Source organism: Macaca thibetana, chromosome 16 (genome assembly GCF_024542745.1).
Source record: "Macaca thibetana thibetana isolate TM-01 chromosome 16, ASM2454274v1, whole genome shotgun sequence".
NCBI classification, from domain to species: domain Eukaryota; kingdom Metazoa; phylum Chordata; class Mammalia; order Primates; family Cercopithecidae; genus Macaca; species Macaca thibetana.
In genome coordinates this window covers 16639635-16659306 of record NC_065593.1, presented here as the reverse complement: position 1 = coordinate 16659306, position 19672 = coordinate 16639635, and the positions used below count along the sequence as shown (strand labels likewise).

General features: G+C 49.9%; 3 protein-coding genes across 11 annotated transcripts in view; 2 read left to right on the top strand and 1 right to left on the bottom strand.

Annotated features, from left to right (window-relative positions):
* The window catches only part of PSMB6 (proteasome 20S subunit beta 6), a 213915-nt gene that overhangs the window by 79021 nt on the left and 115222 nt on the right, over positions 1–19672 (top strand). The window contains exon 1 of one of the 9 annotated variants that reach the window (XM_050765451.1): positions 5899–5902. The exons of 6 other annotated variants lie outside the window; for them this stretch is intronic. The gene's annotated coding sequence lies outside the window, so the exon portion shown is untranslated. Of the gene's footprint in view, positions 1–5898; positions 5904–16196; positions 16201–19672 lie in introns of those variants that run through there. 2 more of the 9 variants (XM_050765467.1, XM_050765460.1) reach the window with 2 other exon arrangements.
* The window catches only part of ARRB2 (arrestin beta 2), a 160035-nt gene that overhangs the window by 109713 nt on the left and 30650 nt on the right, over positions 1–19672 (top strand). The window lies entirely within an intron of this gene.
* The window catches only part of PELP1 (proline, glutamate and leucine rich protein 1), a 30690-nt gene continuing 15696 nt past the window's right edge, over positions 4679–19672 (bottom strand). Inside the window, exons 4-17 of the mRNA XM_050765236.1 lie at positions 16212–16361; positions 15918–15989; positions 10089–10148; positions 9696–9846; positions 9375–9501; positions 9136–9223; positions 8623–8711; positions 8427–8543; positions 8167–8314; positions 7872–8031; positions 6904–6959; positions 6528–6734; positions 4989–6443; positions 4679–4828 (exon numbers count right to left, since the gene is read on the bottom strand). Of these exons, the coding sequence (XP_050621193.1) occupies positions 4736–4828; positions 4989–6443; positions 6528–6734; positions 6904–6959; positions 7872–8031; positions 8167–8314; positions 8427–8543; positions 8623–8711; positions 9136–9223; positions 9375–9501; positions 9696–9846; positions 10089–10148; positions 15918–15989; positions 16212–16361 (2973 nt within the window). The 3' untranslated portion in view covers positions 4679–4735. The remainder of the gene's footprint in view (positions 4829–4988; positions 6444–6527; positions 6735–6903; positions 6960–7871; positions 8032–8166; positions 8315–8426; positions 8544–8622; positions 8712–9135; positions 9224–9374; positions 9502–9695; positions 9847–10088; positions 10149–15917; positions 15990–16211; positions 16362–19672) is intronic.

The window sequence follows — 19672 nt, the reverse complement described above, 5'->3', positions numbered from 1 at the left end:
CTGATCTATTATCCTTTGAGTATGATTATTAACTGTTTGAAAAATGTAGTTAACTGTCCTAACATTCAGCCAGCCCTCTCCTCAAGCACACTCTGGCAGACTCTTGAAGAGCCTGTGAATTCCCAGCCCAGGCCTTTAGTCTTCTGTAGAGACAGGGTTTCACCATGTGAAACCATGTTGGCCAGGCTGGCAAAGAGATCTTAAGCATATAAGAAGCGGCTCAAACTCTCTCACGAGAAAAATGTAAATTAAAACACACTGATGTGCCAATTTCCATTTAACATATTGGCAAAGATCACAAAGTTAACTGGGAACACACTCTGGCAAGGGTTTGGGGAAACACCCATACTCCTGGTGGGAGCAAAAATGGATATAACATCCATGAAAGAACTCAGCATTTCTGCTTCTTGGAATTTATTCTACGAATACTCACTGACGTGAAGAATGACATGTCCACGTGGCATTTTATACAAATATATGTCTGTTTCATGGCAGCAAAAGATAGAGCATCAACCTAAATAGTCATCATCAGGGACTAGTTTAAAACATTATGATATAATGAGCTTATAGGCAGCTGTCAAAAGAGAATGAGGAAGCTCTGTATGAACAGAAATGGAATGATCTTCAAATTCTGCCAACTCCACCTTCAAAAATTATCTAGAATCCAACCACTTCTCCAAAACACCTTAGTGGAAGGTATCATCTTGTCTGGCTGAATCTGCTTCCTAGCTGCTGTGTCTACTACCCTCACTTTGTCTATTCCCTAGGAGCAGTCACATGGGTACTATTTAAACATCAATTATGGCCGGGCGCGGTGGCTCAAGCCTGTAATCCCAGCACTTTGGGAGGCCAAGATGGGCGGATCACGAGTTCAGGAGATCAAGACCATCCTGGCTAACCCGGTGAAACCCCGTCTCCACTAAAAAATACAAAAAAAAAAAACTAGCCGGGCGAGGTGGCAGGCGCCTGTAGTCCCAGCTACTCGGGAGGCTGAGGCAGGAGAATGGTGTAAACCCGGGAGGCGGAGCTTGCAGTGAACTGAGATCCGGCCACTGCACTCCAGCCTGGGTGACAGAGCCAGACTCCGTCTCAAAAAAAAAGAAAAAAAAAAAAAAACACATCAATTATGTGACATCGATTACCAGCTTAAACCCCTCCAGTGGCTTCCCACCTCACCGAGTAGAAACCATGGGCCCTACCTCACTGCCCCCGCATCCCCCAGCCATCCTCTTTCACTCTATTATTACTCTGACCTCATTCCACTTTCCAACCTCACTGGCCTCCTTGCTTTCCTCGAACACACCGAGAATGCTCCTGCTTCAGGATCTTGGTACTTGCTGTGACTGGTCCCCAGAACTCCAATAACTCTCTCTCAACTCTTTAGGGTCTTTAGAGTCTATTCAACGTCACCTTCTCAGCAAGAGCTTCTTTGACCACTGTAATTAAAATTGCACAAACACACACACACACACAAATGTAGTAACATGGTAGACACAGGTGTTCTAGGTGTAATTCTTTCAGCTTCTCTGACTGTTCAAAAATTTTCATTATAAAATACTGAAACAGCCCGGGCATGGTGGCTTATGCCTATAATCCCAGCACTTTGGGAGGCCAAGGCGGGTGGATCACGAGGTCAGGAGTTCAAGACCAGCCTGGCCAACATGATGAAACCTTGTTTCTACTAAAAATACAAAAATTAGCCAGGCGTAGTGGTGCACGCCCGGCTACTCAGCTACTTGGGAGGCTGAGGCAGGAGAACTGCTTGAACCCGGGAGGTGGAGGTTGCAGTGAGCCGAGATGGCGCCGCTGCACTCCAGCCTGGGGCAAGACTCCATCTTGAAAAATAAATTAATTAAAATTAAAATTTAAAAATTCAAAATACTGAAAACCATACACCCACACAAACCTATCCCTTTCCTTGCTTTATTTTCCCACTGTTCTCACCATCAAATATACACTACCCCCTACCCCCTACCCCCAAAATTTCTAGATACAAACCCCACAAGGGCACGGCAGAGATTTCTGCATTTTGTTTACTGCTCTATCTCCAGCTTTGTAAAACAGTGCCTGTCAATCACTGCCAACATCAAATTCCCGGTTTTACTGTAATAATGGAAGATGTAACCACTGGAGGAAACTGGCTGAAGGACAGCTTGCCATCCCCACCCTCTCAGCAGCATCTCCGCAACCTCCTGTGGAGCTAGAGTTACACACACACACACACACACACACACACACACACACACACACACATATTTTTGAGACGAAGTCTCGCTCTGTTGCCCAGGCTGGAGTGCAATGGAGCGATCTCAGCTCACCGAAATTTCCACCTCCTGGGTTCAAGCAATTCTCCTGTCTCAGCCTCCGAGTAGCTGCGATTACAGGTGCTTTCCACCACGTCCAGCTAAGTTTTGTATTTTCTTTCTAAAGTAGAGACGGGGTTTTCACCAGTTTGGTCAGGCTGGTCTCGAACTCCTGACCTCGGGTGATCCACCCCTCTCGGCCTCCCCAAGTGCTGGGATTACAGACGTGAGCCACCGCGCCCAGCCTGTGTCTACTATATAGTCAGTACATAAGAAACATCTGCGGAATGAATAAATCCCCATGACAGTGAAATTGATTTGTATTAAGTGATAATTTACTACCATTTGCATCTAAAAATTATATATATTTGTATGTGCATACACTCTCTCCAGATGAATATGTAAAAACTGATCATACTGGCTGCTCTGGCAGAAAATCTCAGTGGCTAAAGAGACTTTTCAACAAACCTTTTGCACCCCTTGAATTGTGAACCACGTGGATGTTTTACCAATTCAGAATACAATTCAAATCAGAAAAAATTCTGTTAGCCTCTTCCCCAGAATCGATGTCAACTTTACCAATCTAGTTTCCAGAAATCAGGTTATTTCCCTTTCTGAAAAACCATTATTGCACTTTTCACACTCTACACCCTTGTCCTTGCAGTGATCCTTCAACCTTCCAGGGCCTTCTCCACCTACAAGAAATTCCTCTTGAACTCAGAGGAGGAAAAAAAAGCTATAAGACATTTTAGGAATAGGAAAATTTTAATATCACAATTATCACTGGATTACTGTTATTTTTCTTAGGTTTGATAATGGTATCATGATTATGCAGAAAAACGTCCTTAATCTTAGAAGATAATTTATGTTAAAGAATTTGGGATGGGAAGGGCCACGATGTCTACAACTGACTTTCACATGGTCCCATGAAAACAGAACTGTGTAGAAAGACAGATGTATAGATTAGACAGATACATGGTATAATAGAGATACGTCTACATGTAGACATGCAGTTTATAGGGATAAAAGTTAACATGACTAAATGTTAATTGGCAAATCTAGGCAAAGGTTATCTATTGTACTGTTCTCACTTTTCTGCTTGAAATTTTTCAAAATAACAAGTTGAGGGGTAACTTTTTAAAATCCTACTGAAGTTTCCAAAAATTAGCTCAAATGCCACCTCCTCAAAGGGCTCTTTAAGATAAATGTTGGGAAAAATGACTCCCTCTTCTGCATCGCAAAGGCACTTTACCTATGTTCATGATTCAATTGACTGAGTAAAAAAATCACGGGGCCCCTAGTTCAAGCCCACACCTTTGTACCCTCTCACAGACACATCTCTCGGTTCATCCTCACACATCCATTCCAGCAAGGCCTAGAACAGGATTACTGCTTAAAGAAAACAGATACTGGGATGGCCGGGTGCAGTGGTTCACACCTGTAATCCCAGCACTTTGGGAGGCCGAGGCAGGTGGATCATGAGCTCAGGAGTTCAAGACCAGCCTGACCAACATGGTGAAACCTCATCTCCACTAAAAATACAAAAATTAGCCGGGTGGTGGCGGGCGCCTGTAATCCCAGCTACTTATTAGAAGGCTGAAGCAGAGAACTGCTTGGACCCAGGGGGCGGAGGTTGCAGTGAGCCGATATCACGCCACCGCACTCCAGCCTGGGCGCCAGAGCAAGAGTCTATCTCAAAAAAAGAAAAAAGATAACACACTGGGTGGGGAATGTCCACACCTCAAAAGTGAGCAGGAAGGCCTGGGGTGAGCTTATCAAACTCCTGCCAGGCAGTTGTGGGGGAAACCGTCATGAGGACCAGCCCCAAAACAGCTCATTCCCAACATACTCACTACGGACGTCCTTTTATCTTGGAGTAAGGTCCAAATTTCCCAGAATTCAATGACTGAACTGCTCCACACCTTTTCCTAATTTTCTAAACTTCCATAGGCTGAGCAATCACTCAGCCTGCCCTTTCAGACCAAGGGGCCGTATGTGTTTGAGCACACACACATGTGGGTATGTGTGTGTTGACACAGGTCCACTCACTAGGAGACTTAATCCCATACATTCTCCACACGTTTCCCACCCCGAATACAAACACGAAAGCAGGGCTGTCTCTATAACTCCTCATTCTCAACCCTACACACAATTCTGCACGTTTAGCATCCAGCCAGAAACCTACAATTCTGACACCATTGTGCTGAGTGACGGGACAGTCCATTACCCCCGTATGTCAATGGTTCCTCTCTGGATCATCGACAAGAGGACAGCTATGGAGACATCTGGGGAATACTATGGATACCCTGAAAAGCCCAGCAGACACCTGAGCTTCTGGCTGGGGACCCAGGTGTGGCAAAAGGCAGAAGCAGTGGTCGCTATCTAAGGACATAAAACTTTATTGGAAACAAAGAGTGGGGTGCAGAAGATGGCTAGGAGTCAGGCTCTGTGGGAGGCGGTGGCTTCTCATCATCAGGGGGACAATCGATGAAGTCGGCCAGCATGGCAGCTGTGTCATCCTGCTCCTTTTAGGCACAAAGATACAAGATTCAGAATAGTCATACACACACACACAGAAGAATGATTCAGGCTGGGCAAACGTCTCCTAAGATAAGCGGCTGCCACCCACTCTCCCGGCAGCCCCACCTTCTCACCCAAGGTGCCTTCCCTGCCTGGCCCTCTCACCTTTTCCTGGAGAGCTTCAGCCTCTGTCTCTGTCTCCATCTCTTCCTCTGCAGGTGTCTCTGGTGGGGGCTGTACCCTGTCACCCCCATCCTCAGTTCCCTCTTCCAGCAGGGTTGGGGGAGCAGAAGGCTCTTCTTCAACAAGCTCTTGGGGAGGGGGGCCTGCCGAGGGGCTCCCCTCTTCCCTCTCCACCTCTCCCTGGGAGGGGAGCACTTCAGGGGCCAGGGTGGGAGCTGTGTCAGCCCCATGCTCCTCCTCTGCCCCTGGCTCCTCCACTTCCAACAGCAGCCCGGGTTCTGGTTCTGGCTCAGGCTGCACCTTTGGGGGAGACTCAGGGGGAGGCAGAGCTGGAGGCAGGGTTGGGGGTGGAGGTCCACCTTCTTCTACCTCCCCTCCTGCTGTGCCAAACTCCAGCTCTTCCACCTCTTCCAATTCTTCTTCCTCCTCCTCATCCTCCTCCTCTTCTTCTTCCTCTAACTCACCTTCTTCTTCCTCAAACTCTTCTTCAAACTCTTCTTCTTCCTCTTCTTCCTCTTCAAAATATTCCTCTTCATCCTCTTCCTCTTCCTCAAAGTCTTCTTCCTCTTCCTCTTCTTCCTCTTCTTCTTCTTCCTCTTCTTCCTCTTCCTCCTCCTCTTCATCACTGCTGTTGATATTAATAACCGTCAAATCCTCTTCCAGGGCTGGGGGTCCTCCCCCACCAGGAGTCCCTTCAGGGACCAACTGGGGTGGAGGGAGCGTCACAGGACCAGGAACAGGCGGGGGCGGAGGTGGGGGTGGCGGGAGAGGCCCTGGGGCTGCAGGAAGTTCTTCAGGCTCCTCCTTGGCTGGCACAGGAGGGGAGGCTGTTGGTGGCCCAGTGGGGGCTATAGGGGGTGGTGTGGCACCTGAGGGTGGTGGGGGTGGCAGGGGGGGAAGCCCCTCGGGCACGATCACCACGCTGTCATCAGAGTCACTTTCCAAGGAGATCTCCACATCAGATGCCTCCTCCTTATCATAGTGGACAAATGCTGGTCTGGGCACTCTCCCCCCAAAAGTTTCATCTGGGGGTATAGTAGGTGGGGGAGTCCCACTAGGGGCAAGGATGGGGTCCTCATTTGAGCCTGCCCGGTGGTTCTCGGGGCCAGGAAGAAGCCGGGGAGGGACAGACACTAGGCCTGAGACAGAAAGGCCTAGGTGGTTGGCTGTGGTGGGAGGTCCAGGGCGTGCCGAGGGCACAGGGCCTGCTGAAGGCATGGGTCCTGCTGAGGGCATGGGCCCTGCTGAGGGCATAGGGCCCACTGAGGGCATGGGGCCCGGAGGATGGAAGGGTGGGGCCCTGAAGGGCGATGGGGCCTCAGGAGGGGGAACTGGAGCAGGTGTGGGGCAGGTGGGGCCCATGGGCTGCAGGGGAGGAACCCGGGGGTGGGTCAGAGCAGCACAGGTCACCAGTGCTTCTGAGCAGAAAGAGGAGACCTGAGGAAAGAAGAAAGGGCAAGTGTGAGCACCAGGAAACAAGAGACTCCAGGAACCAAAGAGGGTTTGGCCCATCACAGTTACCTCAAGGCTATCTTCTCGCTGGCCGAGGGAGAAGGCTTGCAGGGCACAGGCAAGAGGAGGTGGGCAGCGAGGAGAAGGGGCCAGCAGCAGTGCCAGCAGCAGGCAGTAGAGTTCACGACGGCAGCGGGAGCTCGTGTACGGGGAGCTGCCTAGGACCTCACCCTGCTGGACACCCATGACCAGGGGGAGGACCAGATCATGCAGTCTCTGAAAAGCACAGAGCACACCTGGAAACATCCCCAAGACCACCCAACCCTTCTCCAGAGCCTACTCCCAGGTCTGAATGGACCCACCTCTGGGCCACACCCCCCAGTGTGTACAGAGCAGGGGCCCCTCCTTCCCCCATCTCCTCATTAGTGGACGAGGCTCCACTAACCCTGTGAGTCTCCTCCTTGATGAGAGGTCCACACATGAGGATGGTCCGGCTGAGGCCTGGGGAAGAAGAATGGTGTGTAAAGAGAAGGCTCCCAACAGGACTGACAGCAAGGGCTTCTGAAGCACATAGCCCAACGTGGGCATCAACTCTGCCACTGCCTATCTTGGCCGAGTCATTCAACTTCTCAACTAGAAAATGGGGATCATAAAAGTACCTCTACAGTAGAGGGCCACTGACAGTATTTAATTGAGACAACGTAAGTAAACAATTATAAATTTTATAATTTTGCATTTATATATTTGGGGACAATCAGTTCTCCCCTTCCCATGGGATAGGGTGGCAGGCAGTGAGATATATGGGACTCAGAGGAAAGTCATCCATTAACTGCACAGTATCCGACTAGTAACCTCTGTAGACAGGTCAGTGGTTACGGTGAGAGCAGGGAGCTCCTCCAGGCAGCCTACCCTACGGAGAATGTCGACTTCACAGGGAGGAGGCTTCCCCACGTGCTGGAACTCTGCCTGATAGAAAGTGGATGCACCAAGAATGCGCTGAACGCAGGAGGAAGCAGAGGCCTTGGAGGGGCAGTGTCAGCTACCAGAGTCCCCGGTCTAACCGCAGGACCTGAGGCCGCCTGCAGCCCTGGCAACAGGCCGGGGCAGTGTCAGCTACCAGAGTCCCCCGTCTAACCGCAGGACCTGAGGCCGCCTGCAGCCCTGGCAACAGGGCGGCTGCTTGGGCGCCTCCTCCTGGCCTCTCTGCAGGCTTCTGCCCGGCTCTGCATTTTACAGGCACCTTCCCCTTCACCCGCTGTTTGGGCGATCACTTATCACGGTGGACAAAGGCTGGTCTGGGCACTCTCCCCCAGAAAGTTTCATCTAGGGGTAGAGTAGGTGGGGGAGTCCCACTAGGGGCAAGGATGGGGTCCCATTTGAGCCCCAGTGGTCCAGGGCACAGACCTCACCCACCTTTGAGTGCAGCCGCACACACATCACTGTTGGCATTGCTATCCCCTTTCCGGTGGCTTGGCGGGGCCATAGCTTCCCCCACATCCAGCTTTAGCTTCTTGGGGGCGCTGGGCTTCCCAGTCTGCAAACTCCCATCAGGGCTCCCCCGCGGGCTACGCAGCTGGTGGCAGAGGAAACATAAATCACATCCACAGGCAAACAAGAAGGCAGGACAGCCGCAGTAGACAGTGCTGAGCAGGCACATTTGGTCAAAGGGCACAGGATGAGTCCTGAGATGGAGCCGAGGCCTCCTCACCTTAAGGGCATCAGCTGGCGGTGAGATGTCACTGAGCAGGTGGGTGAGCAGGGCCTCTCCAGAGGCTCCTCCCTGAAGCATTCCCGCCGAGGCCCCACAAACCTGCACCCACAGCTCTAACACCGCGTACACCTTGGTCCGAACCGTGCTGTGCCATGAGCAAAGAGGACAGATATGAATGGAGTGTCAACATGCCAGAAGCCGCAGCCCACCTGCACCCCTCACCCCCTCTCATCTTTATTCCCTTCCTGGATGGTCACCTGTAAGGCCTCTCCTGGCCGGGAGAGAGGGAATCTCTACCGATGCTCCAGGAATTGAGGACCTGGGGAAGCAGGCGGCTGATCAGGATCCCAAAGCGCAAGAGCCGGCTTCCACATCTGGGGCAGAGAAGGAACAGTGACCCTTGTTTCTGGCACGCCCCCATCCCTTCACCACAGCCAGCCCAATCCCACTCACGCGAGGATGAGTGCAGACAGCAGGTCCAAGGCCTCAAGGTGGATAGAGGGCAGCAGCAGCAGCCGCAGGGGACCATCTCCATGCAAGCTCTGGAGAAAAAAGTGGCAAAGACAGAGTAGGGGAGGAAAGTGAGAGCCAGAGACAGAAACAGGGACAGACTATTTACATATGTACACATAGGTAAGAAACCTACCCCCGATCTCAACTCTCCCAACAAAATCAAACCCCTATCCTCTAAAACAGACCCTGGATGGAAGGTAAGAAGGATAGCTGGGCCTCTCAGCAATGACTCAGCTGATCCCCAAATTCACCCTCCCCCAAGGAAGCATTTGCTACACTCTGACAGTGTGCACCTGTGTTGGGACACACAGAGTAACAATATTTGGACAAAAGTAGGAAGCTGTCTGGGACGATCCAGGATGACACTGTTCGGGGAGACTCAGGTCCCCAGTACTTTCCTGGTTGCCTGGTGTCCTGAGCAAGGGCTGTGAAGAGATGACAAATCCCACTTACAATATTCTTGCTACTGACGCTGAGGGTCCGGCAGATAAAATCCAGGATTTCCTGCACAGGGACGGACACGGGAGCTCCAAACTCAGAGCTAAAGAGAATCAGAGCAGGGAGACCCTCAGAGCAGGCTCCCTGGTATAACTCCCACACCCACCTTCATCTCCTTTCTCATGATGAAGGTGACACTCTCTCATCAACCCCTCCTGCTCCATGCCTCCGCTCCCTCCAACACCCCCACACACCTGAGCATGAGCCCTAGGCAGCGGGCCAGTCCCGAAAACCTCTGCCGAAGCCGGAGAAGGACATGGGCGTCGCCATCTTCTGAGGACAGCAGCATCTCCACCCCAGGGCCTTCGTTCTGCACAGGAGCTGGGCAGAAGCACAACTACCCTGTACCCTGTCTTTCTTCCATCCCCTCCTCTGTCATTTCTGGTGGACAACCTGCCTGTATTCTAACCCATTATCCCCAAAAACCAACTGCCCCTTGTCTCTGGGCTCCCTCCTGTTCCTTCCTGCCACACTTCCTCAGCATTGTTGCACTGACTAGCAGCCCTGGTCCCTACCGGTCTCTGCTCCCTCATACAGGGCCCCCAGCAGGGTGTGCAGTGAGGCCAGCAGACTGTGTAGCTCCTGCTCCCAGCTCTCAGTGTGCTTCAGGCCTTGGGAAAAGCCAGCCCCTAACGAGGGCAGCCGGGAATAACACTCACAGGCCAACTGCGGGACAAAGGACAGAAACCTGGTCAGATGGGGATCCAGCCCAGCCACAGAACCCCCAGCCCCACTAACGCCCAAAAGAGATGGAGATCAGAGAGCTCTGAGGGAAACCTGAGATGGGACAATGAGGCCAAAGGACCCAGATGGGTACATGAAGGCAGGACAGAAAAGCTGAGGAGAAGCAGCAAAAGACACTCCAGACTCAGATCCCCGGGCTCTCCCTCTCCCTCCCTGCCCTTTACCTGTTGGAGCTGAGGGCTCAAGGCATCCACCCTAGACAGAAAAAATGAGGCCAGCTTGCCCTGGATGTGGAGGGAAAAAGGAAGAGGCCGGTGAGCCAGCTCTGAGAGCCAGAGATGTACACCCCATCTGTTCCCAGCAGCAGACTCTAAGCCCAGGTCTTGTTTTTCCTGTAGACACAAGAAGCAAAGCCCTCTACGGGGCATCAACACCGGGCACGGACATGCTTTCATGGTAGAAAGACTCCTCAACGCCAGCTCTGGTCCTCGGCTTCCTGCCTGCAGGGAAAGGCGTCTGGCCCTGTCCCACAGACAGCTGGGCTTCCTCCTTGACAGTTTTTGCAAAAATTTTCCCTCAAGTCAAAAGGACCTAGTACTAAAAAACAATCTCCACACTCCAACTCTCTACCAGCTCACACACAAAAATGAGGCTCCAAGCTGGAAGTTAAGACACTAACCAGAGGTACGAGGGCAGGACAAGGTCAAAAAGGAAGGCTGGCTGCTAGAGCAGAAGTAAGGCAGCAAGTCTCGGGGTAGCGATCTGTCATTCAGCACTTTCTCCACGTGCTGTGTGAAGGTGCTAGGGCAGGAATGTCTAACCTGAGAACCACAATTTAGTTGGGTATACAATCAAAGGGGCCTGTGAACATGGATGGGGAAAAAAATTACTCCCACTAACCTATTTGTGAAATGTAGTGTTTTCTTTACTTATAAATGCAGACAAATAGCCACAGTAGTATCAGCAATACCTGTGACTGTCACTAATAGAATCATTTTCATGTCACATTATAATTGTAACACATCCTGAAATATCATTCACATGAATCACTAATTTGCAATTACAGTTGATGTAAGACCTGCTCCTAGATCTTATTACTTAACATGTCAATAAAAAAGCACAGGCTGGGTGCAGTAGCTCACACCTGTAATCCAGGCACTTTGGGAGACCAAGGCAGGCGGATCACTGGAGCCAAGGAGTTTGAAACCAGTCTGGGCAACATGAAGAAACCCTATCTCTACTAAAAATACAAAAACTTAGTTGGGTGTGGTGGCATATGCCTGTAGTCCCAGTTACTTGGGAGGCTGAGGTGGGAGGACGGCCCAAGCCCAGAACCGAGATCACGCCAGTCAGTGTACTCCAGCCTGGGTGATGAGAGTGAGACCCTGTCTCAAAAAGAAAAAAAAAAGGCAGGGCGTGGTGGCTCATAGCTGAAATCCTGGCACTTTGGGAGACTGAGGTGGGCAGATCACGAGGTCAGGAGTTCAAGACCAGCCTGGCCAACATGGTGAAACCCCGTCTCTACTAAAAATACAAAAATTAGTTGGGCACGGTGGCAGGCACCTGTAATCCCAGCTACTTGGGAGGCAGAATTGCTTGAACCCAGGAGGCAGAAGGTGCAGTGAGCCGAGATCACGCCACTGCACTCCGGCCTGGGTGACAGAGCAAGACTCCTTCTCGGGGGGGGAAAAAAAAAAAAAAAAGAGTAAGGCAATAAGACAAGCATACAGAAAAACAAGAATCTGGAACCAACGCTGGCAACACAGAGAGAAGGGGAAAGAGCAGGCTCACGTTTTCCCCGAGACATCCTGGTGGCGCACACCTGTACCCTAGCTACTTGGGAGACTGACACGGGAGGATCACTTGAGCCCGGGAGTTCAAGGTTACAGTGAGCTACAATCTTAACACTGTGCTCCTGGGTCACAGAGCGAGACCCTATCTCCAAAAAAGGCTCAAAAAGCTGGGCTGAGGCCAACAGAAGTCTGCTTATGTGACTGCAATAAAGCAGTGTACGGTGAAGTGACACGGCTCTAACCACAGGTCTGCCCTGGCTGACTCACAAAGCAAACCAAAGTGATGGCTCCCTTGGAACAGTTCACCCAAAATGCGCACACCCAGAGCACGTCCTGGGGCTCTCTCAAGAGTGGCTTAGTCTCTTCCCACCCATTCCGAGGAACTGCTCATCAATGTGGCAAGCCGAAGGAAATGAGTTCAAGTTTGTGCAGGAATTGACCTCATGGACTCATAATGCTTGATTCACATTACTTGGGAGGAGTAACCCTGAGCTTGGAGTCTGCAATTACCCTGAGAGTATCTGGGGAATGTAACAGAAAACACACAGAAATGTAACAGAAAACACACTTCAAAACGGCAATTACCAGTTTCCCTAAGTACTAGTCTGCTAGACTGTCCAAGTGCAAATGGCCCCTGCAGCCTCTGCATAACAGATTCTTATCTGAAGTGCTGGCAACCGACAAAGCCAAATCCTCCACACCCTCAACAGAGGGAAGTTCTCCAGATGACCTTTTTTTTTTTTTTTTTTTGAGACAGGGTCTCACTCTGTCACCCAGGCTTGAGTGCGGTGCCACGGCTCACTGTTTTGTTTTTTGTTTTTTTTTTTGAGACAGGGTCTCACTCTGTTACCCAGGCTACAGTGCAGTGCCACGATCTCCGCTCACTGCAACCTCTGCCTCCCAGCTTCAGGGGATCTCCTGCCTCAAAGCTCTGAGTAGCTGGAACCACAGGCGCGCACCACCAAACCCAGCTAATTGTTTTGTATTTTTGGTAGAGGTAGGGTTTCACCATGTAGGCCAGGCTGGTCTCAAACTCCTGGCAGATGACACTTGATTCTTAGGGAAATAAAGGTAGACACTCCCTGCAAGGACACAGGAACATTTGTTTGTTTGGAAAGGGTACTCAAAATGCAGGCCTTAAGTTCGATGGTCTGACGAAAGGTTGTGAATTATAGATAAATTCTCCTGACTACTCACACTGAAACTAAAAAAGCAACAGCAAAAGAACACTTAGCATTCTAGTCTCCTTAACTCTTACTATTCACACTTCTACCCGGTAAGTAACATTCAATTTCCCCTTTCATGGGGGGATGCAGGTAGATAAAGGTAATACCGAACAAAGCTGAATCAAAATAGACTTTTGCAGTAAAACCAAACCTTTGTTCAGGGACAAACTGTGGGCCTGTGTCATTTGAGAGGTTAACTTACAGAACATTTGACAAGATAACCAATTTTTACTAAACCTAGTAAAACCTCAGTAAATAACCTCTGCTAAACTTTAACAAAATCGATAAGTCACTCCAAATACCTTCTTGACAAAAAGTCCCACCCTGCCTACCCAAAGAGTCTATGAGCTGTGATGAGTGGCGTTCGCATGAAAACAAGGAACCAGCAAGGACACAACCCCGTGCTCACTCAGAACCAGCATCTGCTCAGGCACTTTTCAGATACTGCGAGTAACCAGTTACTAAAGCCACAGCAGGTACCACTCCCTGATCACAGCGCTCAGGCCAGTGGAACTCTGACTCACAGTCCTTCCCAGGCCAGCAAGCTACACAGCCACTAACAATTGGTTAGAGCTGCTATCTGCCCCGGTTTTACAATGACCAGATAATACAACCTTTGCTTACGTCACTTAAGTCCCTCTCCGCTCGCTGGTTTTCTCCTCTGTAAAATGCAATGATACCAATTCCACAGAATAATTACAATGATAAAATGAGACAACACATCTTACACACTCAGGAGAGTGAATGGCAGTGGGCACCCACTAGACCAGTTCCCTTTCCCTCCAAGAGCTTACTTTCTTGCTTTGGTCACAGAACCACATTAATCTCACTTTCTTTTTTTTAGTTTTTGGAGACAGAGTCTCACTCTGCCACCCAGGCTGGAGTACAGTGGCACGATTTCGGCTCACTGCAACCTCCGCCTCCTGGGTCCAAGCAATTCTCCTGCCTCAGCCTCCCGAGCAGCTGGGACTACAGGCACACACCGCCACGCCCGGCTAATTTTTTGTATTTTAGTAGAGGCGAGGTTTCACTGTGTTGCCCAGGCTGGTCTCGAACTCCTGAGCTCATGCAATCCACCTGCCTTGGCCTCCCAAAGTGGTGGGATTACAGGCGTGAGCCACCACGCCCAGCTTCATAACCTCTTTCAAGACAACTTGAATAGCAAACTCCCCCTTGACTAACAATACTAACAGCCAATACAGTTAACTCCACCAGTTAAACAAAAAAATTACTAATTTGCCACAAATTCCAGCTCTCTAGAGATTTGTGTTTCCATCTTAGTAAGCAGGTGTCCAATCGTTTATCAAACCAATGGTGAATATAACAAAATAAGAGAGAACATTTAATCTACAGGGAACACCTACTTGTTCTTAAGTACAGCTGGCATCCAATTATACCGCAAACAACAAATGTGCCAATTACAAATGGCCCTTTAACTGTGACTGCTTCAGTAGAATCTGTAATCCATTCATGTATGTTATTGCATCTCCTTAAAAACAAAACTGTAATTCCTCTCCTGACCTCCTCCATCATCTGACCCACACAGTCCCTGTTTGTACAGTTACCTTGTATGCGTCATGACAACTGGCAGGAAGGAGTCAGGAAGTGACAGAGGGAGTTTAAACAGGAATATATGCAGAAAGAAGTGTTGGGGCAATTGTCCTAGGGAAGTGATGGGTCAGGAAGCATTCCCAGAGAAAATTACAAGATCTTCAAAAATAAAGTAAAGGCTGGGTGCGCAGGTGGCTCATGCCTATAATCCCAACACTTTGGGAGGCTGAGGCAGGAGGATCACATGGGGCCAGGAGTTCAAGACCAGCCTGGTCAACATGGTGATACCTTGTCTCTACTAAAAACACAAAAATTAGCTGGGCGTGGTGGCATACGTCGGTAAGCCCAGCTACTCGCATACGTCTGTAATCCCAGCTACTCAGAGGCTAAGGCACGAAAATCACTTGGAACCCGGGGGGTGGAACTTGCAGTAAGCCGAGATCACGCCACTGCACTCCAGTCTGGGCGACAGAGACTCTCTCTCAAAATAAAAATAAAATGGCCGGGTGCAGTAGCTAATGCCTGTAATCCCAGCACTTTGGGAAGCCAAGGCAGGCGGATCACAAGGTCAAGAGATCGAGACCATCCTGGCCAACATGGTGAAACCCCGTCTATACTAAAAATACAAAAATTAGCTGGGCGTGGTGGTATGCACCTGTAGTCCCAGCTACTGGGGAGGCCGAGGAAGGAGAATTGCTTGAACCCAGGAGGAGGAGGCTGCAGTGAGCCAAAATCACACCACTGCACTCCAGCCTGGCGACAGAGTGAGACTCCGTCTCAAAAAAAAAATAATAAAGATATGATGTGAAGATTAAAAACTAAAAAAAGATTTTAAAAAAGGAATAAAGTAAGATAGAAAGGGGGCCAGGCACACTGGCTCACACCTATAATCCCAGCGCTTTGGGAAGCTGAGGGAAGAGGATCACTTGAGGTCAGGAGTTCAAGACCAGCCTGGGTAACATAGCGAGACTTCCTACAAAAAAATTAATAATTAGCTGGGTGTGGTGGCACACGCCTTAGTCCCAGCTACTTGGGAGGCCGAGGTGGGAGAATTGCTTGAGCCCAGGAGGTCAAGGCTACAGTGAGCCAAGTGAGTGCCACTGCACCCCAGCCTGGGCAACAGAGTAAGACCTTGTCTCAAAAAAAAGACAGGATGGTAGAAAAGTGGGCAGGGCATTTTAAGAGATACAGAAAAGGCAAGGCAGAAAAAGGAAGGAGCCCATGGTTTAGAGTCTGGCTTAGGCATCAAGCAGATACAGGTTCCAATGCCTGCTTATCTCAGGCAAGGTTCTTGATTCCAATTTCTCTGGAAGAATGAGGATTCAGTGAGATGAGTGCTACAATGTGGTAGAAGTGTAGCTGTGGAGATTGGTCACTTTAAAGGATAATCAGAAGATAGGTGCTGAGGAATCTCAGGACAGGAATCTGAGGTAAGAGCTCTCAAGGCTTACACTGGTGAGGAGAGGAGTGCATAAATACTTACTTTGAGAGAACCACAAGCCCGAGGGAAATAGGTCATACAAGCCTTCATTCCTTCCAATGCTGACTGCTCACACTATGGGAAAAACAAAGTGAGAGGCCGAGAGCACCATATCACCATATTCCATCTCCCCCAGCACCCGGCAAGGGCCCTTCTCCAGAAATCACTTTTTCTCAGCCCCTCCCTCTTCTCACTTCTTCAATCCTATTCCCCAGTCATTTCCATCAACAAATTAAACAGTGTGAGAAGGTGAGGACTGTGTGGGGACATAGGGAAGGGCCCGGGGAGACATCTCACCTCTGGCCTGAGGCCCAGCAGGGAGGTGAGAAGGCCAGGGAGGTGGTTCATGGAGATATCCCGGAACAGTGCAGGCAGCTGGGCTGCATATCGGAGGAGGTCCCTCAGGACAGCCACAGCCAGCTCCATTGTGGCAGGCGGGTCCTGGGTCTAAAGAAAAAATAGTGTCTTGTGCTTCCAGCCTCACCTCGACTGTCACCAAAGAGCAGCAGGAGGCACTGCAATACAAGCATTCTGAGAAACACCAGTTAATGTCAGCATGACCATCCAAGCCACTACCTGGCGGAAAAGAGGGCACGGAGGCATGGAGTATCCAAGAGTAACATCTCTGTCTACAGAAAGGACATGTGTTTACGTTTTACTATTAAGGGTTCTAGGGGTATCTGGGGTCCCAGGAATTTGTGTGGGGAAAAAAAGAGTAACAAAGCCATACCTTAAAGACCTGATTAACTGGAAGAGTTTTCTTTTCTTTTTTTTTTTTTGAGACAGAGTCTCACTCAGTCAGGCTGGAGTGCAGTGGCGCGATCTCGGCTCACTGCAAGCTCTGCCTCCCGGGTTCACACCATTCTCCTGCCTCAGCCTCCCGGGTAGCTGGGACTACAGGCGCCCGCCACCACGCCAGGCTAATTTTTTATATTTTTAGTAGAGACGGGTTTTCTTCATGTTAGCCAGGATGGTCTCAATCTCCTGACCTCGTGATCCGCCCGTCTCGGCCTCCCAAAGTGCTGGGATTACAGGTGTGGGCCACCGCGCCTGGCCGAGTTTTCTTTTCTTTTTGAGACAGGGTCTTGCTCTCTACCCCAGGATGGAATGCACTGAGGCAATCTCAGCTCACTGCAACCTCTGACTCCCGGGTTCAAGCGATTCTCATGCCTCAGCCTCCTGAGTAGCTGGGATTACACGCATGGACCATCATGCCTGGCATATTTTTGTATTTTTAGTAGAGACAGGGTTTTGCCACATTGGCCAGGCTGGTCTTGAACTCTCGGAGTCATGTGATCCGCCCACCTCAGACTCCCAAAGTGCTAGGATTATAGGCGTGAGCCACGGTGCCCAGCCCCCCCCCCTTTTTTTTTTTTTTTTTTTTTTTTTTGAGGCGGAGTCTTCACTCTGTCGCCCAGGCTGGAGTGCAGTGGCACCATCTCGGCTCACTGCAAGCTCCGCCTCCCGGGTTCGCGCCATTCTCCTGCCTCAGCCTCCGGAGTAGCTGGGACTACAGGCGCCCGCCACCGCGCCCGGCTAATTTTTTGTATTTTAGTAGAGACAGGGTTTCACCGGGTTAGCCAGGATGGTCTTGATCTCCTGACCTCGTGATCCGCCCGCCTCGGCCTCCCAAAGTGCAGGGATTACAGGCGTGAGCCACCGCGCCCGGCCCCCCCCCCTTTTTTTTTTTCACTTTGAGACAAAGTCTCACTCTGTCACCCAGGCTAGAATGCAGAGGCGCAATCTCGGCTCACCGCAGCCCTAGAAGAATTTTCCAATGATCTCATACTAATGTTCCCTGCTAGAAAGGGAGAAGAGCACTTTTCAGACTGAAAACTAAGCCTCAGTCATAACAAAACTGCCCCACCTCTTTGAGGTTGCTACTAGCTGGCTCAAACTCACCCTGGAACTCATGGAGAAAAAAAGTTTGAATTTAAAAGGACTTCCTTAGAAAATTAATATATATCTAAGGAAAAAGCATTCAGCATATATCTCCTGCTAGACGAGAGGAGGCTATGTGTCAAAAAAAAAGAGAATACTTACGAAGCAAAAACAGGCAGGCCTACCAACGACACACAGGCCCTCATCACTGTCCAGTAATCCTACCGCATTTCTCTCTGGTTAACTCTGCTACTTAAGTTTTCTCCTCCAACTCCCAACTCGCTACTTCTCTCACCACTGTCACCTGCTTAACCTTGCTCATAACTTCACAGAAAAAACTGAAGCCCAGAGATAATTACAAGGAACTATAAAAACAGCAATTACTTTTGCACCAACCTAATAAAACAGCCTTCGCTTCCCACTCCCAAACCTCGAAATTTCATCTTCACACTATCCACTCTCTCCTGCCCTCTTCCTACCCAAAGACAGTCCCTCCACTGTGCTTTCAATACTGTCCCCTCCCTTCCTCTCAGAACCTTACACTTTCACTGGCTTTATCTCCCTTGAATTTCTAACCAGTCCCCATCACACGGACTCTTCCCACTGACATTTATACAGCTCAAGTCTCTCCCATCTTAAAAAGGCTTGTCTTTTTCATTTTATTTATTGATTGATTTTGAGATGCAGTTTCCCTCTGTAGCCCAGGCTGGAGTGCAGCGGCATGATCTTGGCTCACTGCAACCTCTGCCTCCTGGGTCCTCGTTCAAGTAATTCTCCTGCCTCAGCCTCCCTAATAGCTGGGATTACAGGCACACGCCACCATGCCCGTTTAATTTTTGTATTTTTAGTAGAGATGGGGTTACACCATGTTAGCCAGGCTGGTCTTGAACTCCTGACCTCATTATCTGCCTGCCTCAGCCTCCCAAAGTGCTGGGATCACAGGCATGAGCCACCAAAAAAGTCTTTTCTCGAGCCCATACTTCACTTGCCAAATCCCAGTAGTCACCCCATTTCTCTCTCTCATCATCCATTAGAGCCCAGCATCTTGAAAGGATTTCCCATCTTCCCTCCTTCCGTTTCCCTTCTCCCATTTGCTTCTCATCCCGAGCCAGTCTGGCTTCAGCATCCACTGCTCCAGCAGAACCACTCTCACTATGGTCTTACCACCCATGCTGCTAACCTGATCAACGATTCTCAGTCTGCATCTTGTCCCACCTCAGGAGGCACATACAGAAATAACTCCTTCCTCATCCCTCAAGGGGTCTTCACTTGGCCCCCTCCAGCCCACAATCCTGGTTATCTTCTTCTTGCTGTTGGCCTGTCTCAGTCTCCTTCGTAAGTTCATCTTCCTCTACCTGACCATTAAGTGTGATGTGCTTTAAAATCCAGTCCATAAAAGGACTTATTTTGATAATCTCATCCTCAGTTTCAACTGCCATCTAAACACTGAAGACTCTTCCCCCTAGTAAAAGATGCCAGGCCAGGCACGGTGGCACACACCTATAATCCCACACTTTGGGAGGCCAAGGTGGGAGGACTGCTTAAGCCCAGGAGTTTGAGACCAGCCTGGACAACATAGCAAGAACCCATCTGTACAAAAACATTTTTTTAATTACTAGTGGGTGGTGGTGTACGCCTGTAGTCTCCGCTATTGGTGGGGGCGGTGGGGGGTACTGATGTCAGCACGAAATGTCAAGGCTACAGTGAGCCATAATCACAACACTATATTCCAGCCCGGGTGACAAAATGAAACCATGTCTTAAAGAAAAAAAAAGAACAAAAAAGGGCTGGGATTGGTGGCTCCTGTAATCTCTGCTATTGGTGGGGGCGGTGGGGGGTACTGATGTCAGCACGAAATGTCAAGGCTACAGTGAGCC